Source organism: Mytilus californianus, unplaced genomic scaffold (genome assembly GCF_021869535.1).
Source record: "Mytilus californianus isolate M0D057914Y unplaced genomic scaffold, xbMytCali1.0.p SCAF_1, whole genome shotgun sequence".
NCBI classification, from domain to species: domain Eukaryota; kingdom Metazoa; phylum Mollusca; class Bivalvia; order Mytilida; family Mytilidae; genus Mytilus; species Mytilus californianus.
This window is the reverse complement of record NW_026262581.1, coordinates 74,253,468-74,264,632: the sequence shown is the minus strand read 5'-3', so window position 1 is coordinate 74,264,632 and position 11,165 is coordinate 74,253,468. Positions and strand designations below refer to the sequence as shown.

At 36.2% G+C, this 11,165-nt stretch overlaps 1 protein-coding gene across 1 annotated transcript in view; it reads left to right on the top strand.

Moving 5' to 3' along the window:
- The window catches only part of LOC127723967 (RNA helicase Mov10l1-like), a 63,708-nt gene that overhangs the window by 37,824 nt on the left and 14,719 nt on the right, over positions 1–11,165 (top strand). The window contains exons 16-17 of the mRNA XM_052230680.1: positions 3–176; positions 1,921–2,070. Of these exons, the coding sequence (XP_052086640.1) occupies positions 3–176; positions 1,921–2,070 (324 nt within the window). The remainder of the gene's footprint in view (positions 1–2; positions 177–1,920; positions 2,071–11,165) is intronic.

Here is an 11,165-nt window from a genome sequence, read left to right as displayed (position 1 = left end):
AGGTGACAAAATTAGTATCAAACTACCGCTCTCATCCAGCCATACTAGGATTACCATCTCAGCTATTTTACCATGGAGAACTCTTGGTGAAGGCAGACCAACAACTGACCCAAAGACTATGTAACTGGTCCATGTTGCCTACAAAACATTTCCCTGTTATATTTCATGGAGTAAGAGTAAGTAGCTTTCATAGCTAATGCTGTCTCTTTAAGATTTATATATATACTACATTAAACTTTCTGTAATCTAAACCAAACTTAATCCTTTACATCAGTTTAAGCTAAAACTTTACTAAAATTATGAGGTCACTTTATTATATTCCATTCAGAATTTTGGGTTCTCAATGCTCTTCAACTTTGTACTTGATTTGGCCATTTAACTTTAACCTTTAACTGATGAGCTTTTTACAGACAAAACTTGTGTCTGGTGTACAAAATTATGTTTTATGGTTTTATGGTTATTATGAAATATTTTTATGACATGTCATTACTGAGAATTTACAAAAATTAAAATTAGGTGTCATTTTTATGTCCCCGCCATAGCGGAGGGGGCATTAAGTTTTACCCTTGTCCGTCTGTACGTCCGTACTTCCCAAAATAAGTTTCCGTTCTCTAACTTTAGTTTGCCTCAACCAAATGTTATGAAACTTATACGCAATGCTTATTACCACAAAACACAGATCAAGTTTGAAATTGAGTGCCTTCACAATAACGGTTCTTGAGTTATGCCCCTTTATAAACACAATGCTTATTACCACAAAGCACAGATGGAGTTTGAATTTTGGTGGCATCACTTTTACCGTTCGAGAGTTATGCCCCTTTACAAAAGGAAAAATTGCTGAAGTTTTCGTTTCCGTTCTCTAACTTTAGTTTGCCTCAACCAAATGTTATGATACTTATCCACAATGTTTATTACCACAAAACACAGATCAAGTTTGAATTTTGGTTGCATCACTTTTACCGTTCTAGAGTTATGCCCCTTTTCAAATGAAAAAAAATGCTGATTTTTTTGTTTCCATTCTCTAACTTGAGTTTGCCTCAACCAAATGTTATGAAACTTATCCACAATGTTTATAACCACAAAACACAGATAAAGTTTGAATTTTGGTGGTGTCACTTTCACTGTTCTAGAGTTATGCCCCTTTACAAATGGACAAATTGCTGAATATTAGTTTTTGATCTGTAACTTTAGTTTGCCTCAGCCAAATGTTATGAAACTTATGCACAATGCTAATTACCACAATACACAGATCAAGATTGAATTTTGTTGGTGTCACTTTTACCATTTCTAGAGTTATGCCCCTTTACAAATGGAAAAATTGCTGAAATATTTGTTTCTGTTCTCTAACTTTAGTTTGCCTCAACCAAATGTTATGAAACTTATGCACAATGCTAATTACCACAAAACACAGTTAAAGATTGAATTTTGGTGGCATCACTTCTACTGTTCTAGAGTTATGCCCCTTTAAAAATGGAAAAATTGCTGAATCTTTCGTTTCTGTTCTCTTATTTAAGTTTACGCCAACTAAATGTTATGAAACTTATAAACAATGCTTATTACCACAAAACTCAGATCAAGTTCAAATTTGGGTAGTGTCACTTTTACAGTTCTTGAGTTATGGCCCTTTATAACGTTATATGCAAGCAGGGGCATCATCTGTGTCCCATGGACACATTCCCCATTTATTTTCCTATATAACAGAAATTACTGAGTGTAGACAAACCTGTTCAGTTCGAAGAGTTTTAAGGCTTAACATCCACTAGATATATAAAAGTTAAATCTATTTTGTGTTTCAGACAGATAAAATCTTTTTTGGGGGTGGTGTAGTGGGATGTCCTTTCTTTCCTGCATAATCGTGTTTCCTCTTTCTATGGAAAAGATTTTGAAAGTTTTGCTTTAATCTAGTGTATTTTTTCTTAGGGAGAAGATCTGAGGGAAGGGAACAGTCCGTCCTGGTTTAATCCTGTAGAAACTGTACAAGTAATCAGATATCTCCAGGGATTACTCAATGATCCTGATGTGAAAGTGGAACCAGAAGATATTGGTATCATCACACCATATCGAAAACAGGTACCCAACTCATCCCTATGCTTCAAAAAATGCTTTTTAAGCTCACCTGACCCTGTGTGAGCTATTGCCATCACTTGACATCTGTCATTGTCCATTTTTGTAAACTTTAATAAAAATCTTCTCTTCTGAAACTGTTGGACCAATTTCAACCAAACTTTACCTGAATGAAACCCTGTAGTATCTAGCATAGTGATTTTTTTTCTTACCAATCAAGCATGAAGCCATTGGGAAAAAAAGAACATAAGGGTTGAAACCATTGAATGACTCCTTACAGGAGTTATTGCCCTTAATTGTTGATTTAAAAAAAAAAAAAAAATTGTAGGTTTTGCCTATTATCTTGAAAAGTATAATAGATCAGTGTAAAGTTTCAAAGAAAAAAATATTAGAAATACAAGCTCTACATAAAGCCTGTATGACTCCATTTTAAGAGTTACTGCCCTTAAATGATGATTTTGACTTATTTCCAGGTTTTTTGTATAATTTCAAAATCTTTAATAGATAGATAGAAACTATAAACAGCAGAAATGATCAGTAATACAAGATATATTGAGGCTATTAGGAGCCTATTGTATGTCTGACCCTCTTTTTAACTGGCTATTCATAACAGATTGATTCCAGAGGTAAACATGTAAATTATTTTGACCAATAGCCCCTTTTTGTTGCAAGTATTATTGACAAATATACTCAGATCTTGTTAAGTTTCACTATGATGGTGTCTATTGTCGATGAGCTATAGATCAAAATGATTTTTTGCAGAAGATAGCATTAGTTAGCTATGATAAAAAACGTTGATATTTATTTGCATTATTGAAGCCATCATTAACATTGATTATACCCTTCATTATAAAGAAGTGGGAAAATATATACATGTACTTTTTGACTTTTTGTCAATCAGTCAATTTTTCAATAGGCATATGGACTCTAGTAATGTGAGAGAGCTCAATATTAATTTTGAGGTCAACTTCTTTAATCCCAAATATTGAAATTGTCTGAAATTTGTGATAAAAAAGGGGTTATTAAATAACTCTAAGAACCTCATTTTGAATTAGATGATATGTTTTATGAAGCTTTTGTTACGTTTTATAAGTTATTATTTTGTCATTTTGTTATGAAAATGAACTCATTTAACTGTTGTTATCTACCTTGGTAAGTATAAGATAGAGGGAAATACACAGTCAGGATTCTACTTCGTCAAAATTATCTCCCCATTACGCCACCTTATTTTTTCAATCGTAAAAATGGAAGTCATTGTAGGAATGACACGCTGTCAATTTAGCTCTTAAAAACTGATAAATTTATCCATAAAGCATCATTACGATCCTTATATGACAGTTGTATTTTAAACGACAAATGTATTTACTAGCTAATAAATAAATTTGACAAAACTGGAGCATTTTGATTGGTTGATTTTGTTTTTCTCTCAGCTCATAGACGTAACTTTTATGGAGACACGCCCACATTGCCGGAACTACTTTCTTCATTACAATAACAATGAACAGGTTAAAAGGTCAAACTACTTAACCGGGCCATCGGTATTTAGAACAAAAGTAAACAAAAAAGTTTTTGCTGCTATGAATGTAAATAAAAATATGTTTGAAATGATTTCTGCCATGTAAATAATTTAACTGACATTTTTTAGAATAAATTGCTACAAATTTCGGCAATTTTCACGTGAATCATTATTTGTCTGCCATAATATAATCATGGGAGATACAGAGGTGCCAGACTTTGATCTCGGCGATCCATTTCTATTTTTGCAAGCCTTGTTTGAAAACGAAATTGAACTAGAAGAAGTGCCTGCACCAATGTCTTCCATAGAAATACCAGCAGAAATATTACCTAATACAGAAACAGTCACAACACATGTACAACAGCCAGATCCCAAACCACAAAAAAGGTTCAAAAGAGTCTCCGATGAAGAAATTATATAGCCTTAAAGGACAGCAGACAAGCAGAATCAACAAAAAGAAATACCAAATGGGCAGTTAAAATCTTGCAAGGTGTGAATATTGTATAATTATCAAACACATATTCAACTAAATAAATCATAAATGAAATATAAAAGATGCATACATGTACATTGTGATTGTATATGTGTGACAAATATTCAGACCAGGATTTGAACCTGGAACCTTTCAATTTTAAAATGAATGCTCTACTTTGAGCTATCTGAATCTGTAATTCCACATACACGTACAATGTATATACATGTACTTTCTTTTTAATATAAATATAAGAAGGTGTGGTATGATTGCCAATGAGACAACTCTCCACAAGAGACAAAATGACACAGACATTAACAACTACATGTCATCGTACGGCCTTCTACAATGAGCAAATCCGATACCGCAGTCTTGTATAAAAATCCTCGAAAAGACAAATGTAAAACAATTCAAATGAGAAAACTAACAGCCTAATTTATGTACAAAATAATGAAAGAAAAGTATTTACTTACAAATTGTAACTTTTTTCTCAAGATAAAATTATTATTTTGATAAATTTTCACATGTTATTCTGTATTTTTAAAAGAATGGAGCAGTGTAGTCAAGGAAACTCAACTAGACTTGGCTACTGTATCTTCTTGTGATTTAAACAACATATTGGGCAGATTTTATGCAGAGGCTACCCCATTCACAGAAAAGAGGGAACAAGAAATGGCATCAGCTCAGGCATATGAATACCACAAGAATTCTTTTAAATGTATAAGGGCTGGTATCAATAGATTTCTTAGAGATCTGAATAGGGATATCGACATTGTCCTAACAAAGAATTCAGGATGTTGAATGACATTTTGGATGGGAAATTAAAGCACAACATGAAAGTGGTTTGTCTAGACCTACCAAAAAACAAGGAAGTAATTTCGCAGTCAGATCTCCACAAAATTAGTACTTACCTGTATTTTGCTACAAACCCAGTCCTTCTTCGCTATAGGGTGTGGTACAATTTGGCAATGCATTTTGTCACAATGGGTCTAGAATTCCATCAGCAGTTGGATCTTGCATCGTTCACATTCCAAAAAGATGAAAATTACAGAAAATATGTTACACTCTCACATGAAACACGTAAAAAAAATTAGCAAGGTGAACTTGGCAATTCTGAGGCTTCTGCTGACAAAAGAATGTATGGAACAAAATCTGAGAAATGTCCTGTGAATGATCTAAAGCTTATGATTGACAAAACAGATCCATATCAGAATCACTCTTTAATCACTGTGATAAAGATGCCAATCTCTCACCAGATGAACAAAATATATGGTACACACGGAAGTCGGTTAAGCAGTACCAGTTCTCTTGATTTATGGGGGATATATCTAGGAAAGCTGGATGCTCTAAACTGTACACAGCCCATTGTCTCTGTGCAACTGGCATTCATGGTATGAATGATGCTGGTTTTGAACTGAGGCATATAATGTATATGAGCTGGCACAAAAATGAAAGCTCTGACAGAAGCTTTAACCGTGGATGTTCTAAATTTCAAAAGGAAAGCTTGAGTGAAACTCTATCGTCTATCGTCTATATCATCAGGCTATGACGTGTCTGCACCAAAATCTACATCAGCACCAGTACTTACTGTGTCAACAACTGAAAAATGTGCTAGTGCCACACCAATTGTTAGATCCGTTCCATCTCCGTTACAAACATCATCAGAGAATGCACAAGTTAACAATCGTACAATGCCAATGTCTCTCTCATCAAACAACTTCATGTCCACAGGATTTATTTCCAACTCAGCATTCAATAATTGTGTATTTCAATTCTCCGGACAAAATTGAAGCATCCATCATGGCAGCGGTCACTGAACTGTCGTAAATTACTTTGGCTGTCATGTGACGTTATTGTGTTGAATTTAGTTACCGTTTACGTTTTAATAAAATTGTTGTGTTTAAAAAATTGGATTTAATTTATAAGTAATGACTGTCATTCCTTAATTAAGCATTATTTAATGTACTTTTAGGCCTTTAGACAACTTGAAATTGTTGTCTGATCAGTTTTCAGGGGGAATTTTCAAAAGTTTAAAAACACTAAAAAAAATTCTAATTAAATATTTCGTGCAAGGGCAGACTAAAAATGTTGAGACGATGAAGACTTATTACCCTAGATAACACTTCATGAAGTTATGCACAAAAAAGATCCACATGAAAAGTATGTCGTCAAGTACTTTTAGTAAAAATTTGTTATTCAAACACACCTACTCTGTTGTTATTAGAAAGGTTTTTCACTTGATCCATATATTTAATTTTTTTATTCTGTGAATTTTTAAATGTTATTACATCAACCTGTAGCCTAAATAAATTAAAGTAATAAAACTTAAAGCGGGATAATGTATCAAATATTTTTGCTTTATATTGATGATATATGATCCACATGTATTTGCACCTACAACAGTCGACTGTTTTGTCAAAATTTGTCATTAGTTTAAAAGTTTACCAATATCTTGAAGCTACATACTATAACTTAAGTAAAAAGACTTATATAAGATCCTAAATTATGCACCTAAATTAAACTTTTAAGCCCATAGTAACAGATGTAAACAATTCAAATATACCAACTTGGCCTTTTTTACCTTCTCTAATAAAGAGTTCCCTTTCTTTCGTTTAATTTCAACTGGATATGAGCCTGTACAGAGAAATAAGGGATGTAAATGTTTTTGCAGGGAAAAAGGTCATGAAGAGGGTTGTTATTAAGTCTCCCAAACGAAGTTTGGGAAGACTTATTGTTTTTGCTCAGTTCTTATTATTATTATTATTCTTCTTCTTCTTCTTCTTCCGCCGCTTTTAAATTTGAACTTGTCCGCACCCGTTCTCCAAAACCGCTTGTCGGATTAACTTAGGGTTTCACAATATGTTAGACTAACATGTCTAGTGGTGCAATCAGGGTTTTGTTTTTGCAATGGGGTTTATAAAGGGGTACTTTGAGGGGCAAAAAGAAAAGAGGGTTTTACTATAGAACCCTATGGGATTTTATTTTTTAAAATTTTCAAATGATTATTAATTGAAAACCGTTCGTGATAGACACAAACTTTTTAATTGAAAATGTTCTAAATGATAAAGCCCATTAAATGAAATACAGGGTTAGTCCCCAGGGGTCACCCCACCCCCTGCCATTTAAGAAAGTTCTAATACCTTGTAAGTGGTCAAGATCCCCACCCCCTAACCCATATATATTCTGGTTTGTCATGCTAAGATGGTTTGAATGATATACAGGGTTTAGTCCCCAGGGGTCATCCCCACCCCCTGTCATTTGAGAAAGTTCTAATATTTTGTAAATGGTCGAGATCCCCACCCCTAAACCATATATATTCTGGTTTGTCATGATAAAGCACATCAAATGTAATACAGGGTTAGTCCCCAGGGGTCACCCCCACCCCCTGCCATTTAAGAAAGTTCTAATATCTTCTAAGTTGTCAAGATCCCCACCCCTAAACCATATATATTCTGGTTTGTCATGCTAAGATGGTTTGAATGATATACAGGGTTAGTCCCCAGGGGTCATCCCGATCCCCTGCCATTTGAGAAAGTTCTAATATCTTGTAAATGGTCGAGATCCCCACCCCTAAACCATATATATTCTGGTTTGTCATGATAAAGCACATCAAATGAAATACAGGGTTAGTCCTCAGGGGTTACCCCCACCCCCTGCCATTTAAGAAAGTTCTAATATCTTGAAAGTGGTCAAGATCCCCACCCCTAAACCATATATATTCTGGTTTGTTATGCTAAGATGGTTTGAATGATATACAGGGTTAGTCCCCAGGGGTCATCCCCACCCCCTGCCATTTGAGAAAGTTCTAATATCTTGTAAATGGTCGAGATCCCCACCCCTAAACCATATATATTCTGGTTTGTCATGATAAAGCACATCAAATGTTATACAGGGTAAGTCCCCAGGGGTCACCCCCACCCCCTGCCATTTAAGAAAGTTCTAATATCTTCTAAGTTGTCAAGATCCCCACCCCTAAACCATATATATTCCGGTTTGTCATGCTGAGATGGTTTGAATGATATACAGGGTAAGTCCCCAGGGGTCATCCCGACCCCCTGCCATTTGAGAAAGTTCTAATATCTTGTAAATGGTCGAGATCCCCACCCCTAAACCATATATATTCTGGTTTGTCATGATAAAGCACATCAAATGTTATACAGGGTTAGTCCCCAGCGGTCACCCCCACCCCTTGCCATTTGAGAAAGTTCTAATATCTTGTAAATGGTCGAGATCCCCACCCCTAAACCATATATATTCTGGTTTGTCATGATAAAGCACATCAAATGAAATACAGGGTTAGTCTCCAGGGGTCACTCCCACCCCCTGCCATTTAAGAAAGTTCTAATATCTTGTAAATGGTCGAGATCCCCACCCCTAAACCATATATATTCTGGTTTGTCATGATAAAGCACTTCAAATGTTATACAGGGTAAGTCCCCAGGGGTCACCCCCACCCCCTGCCATTTAAGAAAGTTCTAATATCTTCTAAGTGGTCAAGATCCCCACCCCTAAACCATATATATTCTGGTTTGTCATGCTGAGATGGTTTGAATGATATACAGGGTAAGTCCCCAGGGGTCATCCTGACCCCCTGCCATTTGAGAAAGTTCTAATATCTTGTAAATGGTCGAGATCCCCACCCCTAAACCATATATATTCTGGTTTGTCATGATAAAGCACATCAAATGTTATACAGGGTTAGTCCCCAGCGGTCACCCCCACCCCTTGCCATTTGAGAAAGTTCTGATATCTTGTAAATGGTCGAGATCCCCACCCCTAAACCATATATATTCTGGTTTGTCATGATAAAGCACATCAAATGTTATACAGGGATAGTCCCCAGCGGTCACCCCCACCCCTTGCCATTTGAGAAAGTTCTAATATCTTGTAAATGGTCGAGATCCCCACCCCTAAACCATATATATTCTGGTTTGTCATGATAAAGCACATCAAATGAAATACAGGGTTAGTCTCCAGGGGTCACCGCCACCCCCTGCCATTTAAGAAAGTTCTAATATCTTCTAAGTGGTCAAGATCCCCACCCCTAAACCATATATATTCTGGTTTGTCATGCGAAGATGGTTTGAATGATAGACAGGGTTAGTCCCCAGGGGTCATCCCGACCCCCTGCCATTTGAGAAAGTTCTAATATCTTGTAAATGGTTGAGATCCCCACCCCTAAACCATATATAATCCTATTTGTCATGTCTCGAACATTTGATTGACGTATACGGTCAGTCCCCAGGGGTCACCCCCACCCCCTGCCATTTAAGAAAGTTCTAATATCTTCTAAGTGGTCAAGATCCCCACCCCTAAACCATATATATTCTGGTTTGTCATGCTGAGATGGTTTGAATGATATACAGGGTAAGTCCCCAGGGGTCATCCCGACCCCCTGCCATTTGAAAAAGTTCTAATATCTTGTAAATGGTCGTTATCCCCACCCCTAAACCATATATATTCTGGTTTGTCATGATAAAGCACATCAAATGTTATACAGGGTTAGTCCCCAGCGGTCACCCCCACCCCTTGCCATTTGAGAAAGTTCTGATATCTTGTAAATGGTCGAGATCCCCACCCCTAAACCATATATATTCTGGTTTGTCATGATAAAGCACATCAAATGTTATACAGGGATAGTCCCCAGCGGTCACCCCCACCCCTTGCCATTTGAGAAAGTTCTAATATCTTGTAAATGGTCGAGATCCCCACCCCTAAACCATATATATTCTGGTTTGTCATGATAAAGCACATCAAATGAAATACAGGGTTAGTCTCCAGGGGTCACCCCCACCCCCTGCCATTTAAGAAAGTTCTAATATCTTCGAAGTGGTCAAGATCCCCACCCCTAAACCATATATATTCTGGTTTGTCATGCGAAGATGGTTTGAATGATAGACAGGGTTAGTCCCCAGGGGTCATCCCGACCCCCTGCCATTTGAGAAAGTTCTAATATCTTGTAAATGGTTGAGATCCCCACCCCTAAACCATATATATTCCTATTTGTCATGTCTCGAACATTTGATTGACGTATACGGTCAGTCCCCAGGGGTTCCCCCCACCCCCAATGTTCTAATATCTTGTAAATGGTTGAGATCGCCACCCCTAAACCATATATATTCCTGTTCGTCATGTAATGAACATTTGAATGACGTATAGGGCCAGTCCCCAGGGGTTTCTCCCCACCCCAATATTCTAGTATCTTGTAAATGGTTGAGATCCCCACCCCTAAACCATATATATTCTGGTTTGTCATGCCAAGATGATTTGAATGATATACAAGGTTAGTCCCCGGGCATCACTAATGCATATAACTTTACTGGACCAAACCAATTTTCACTGGACGTTGCCCAATGTCAGGCGACCCTGGGAATTACGAATTATGGGAGCTTTGTTTGGGAGACTTCGTAACAGCATCCTGTTACAATCATTTCTTGTTTGACATAAATTCCAACTGCTAAATTTATGAGAGTATCGACAAAGTCAAAGTCAGCTTGTAATAGGATGAATGCCTTCCAAGATTACATCAACATTGTGGTTTGTTAATGCCCTATCTATGCCTGTACCAAGTCAGGCTATCTGGACCATGTGTTATTCTTTTTTGTTTGTCTTTTTTGTGGGAGAGTTGGGTGTTGATGGTTTATGTGGTCTGTTGTTCTGTGAGAATGTTTTGATGATTTCTGTTATCACTTTTTTGTATTACCATTTTGATTTTGTTATCACTTAGTCAAAAGCAAAAATGTTATAGCAGCATTTATTTATAGACTGAAATTTTGGTAAATTTTTAATTTTCCTTCATTTGACATAAATTATTGGCAGATTTTACAGTCTTTGCCACCAAAAACAAAAACAAAAAAACTTTCTGGGAGGAAAACCCTGTTTTTCTACTACAAATCCATAAGGATTGCAACTCACCTTTTGTACCCAATCTTGTGATTTGCCTCATCAGAAATTTCATCAAAGATTATAAAAAGATTCAATACTTTATTCCAATTTTCTCCCTTAAAATGTTGTTCTATTCTAATGACGTCACAATCATCGATATTATATAAACCAGTTTGATATTAGGACAGAAAAGTTCCATTTTACCAAATATAGATTTTTCTAATGCAT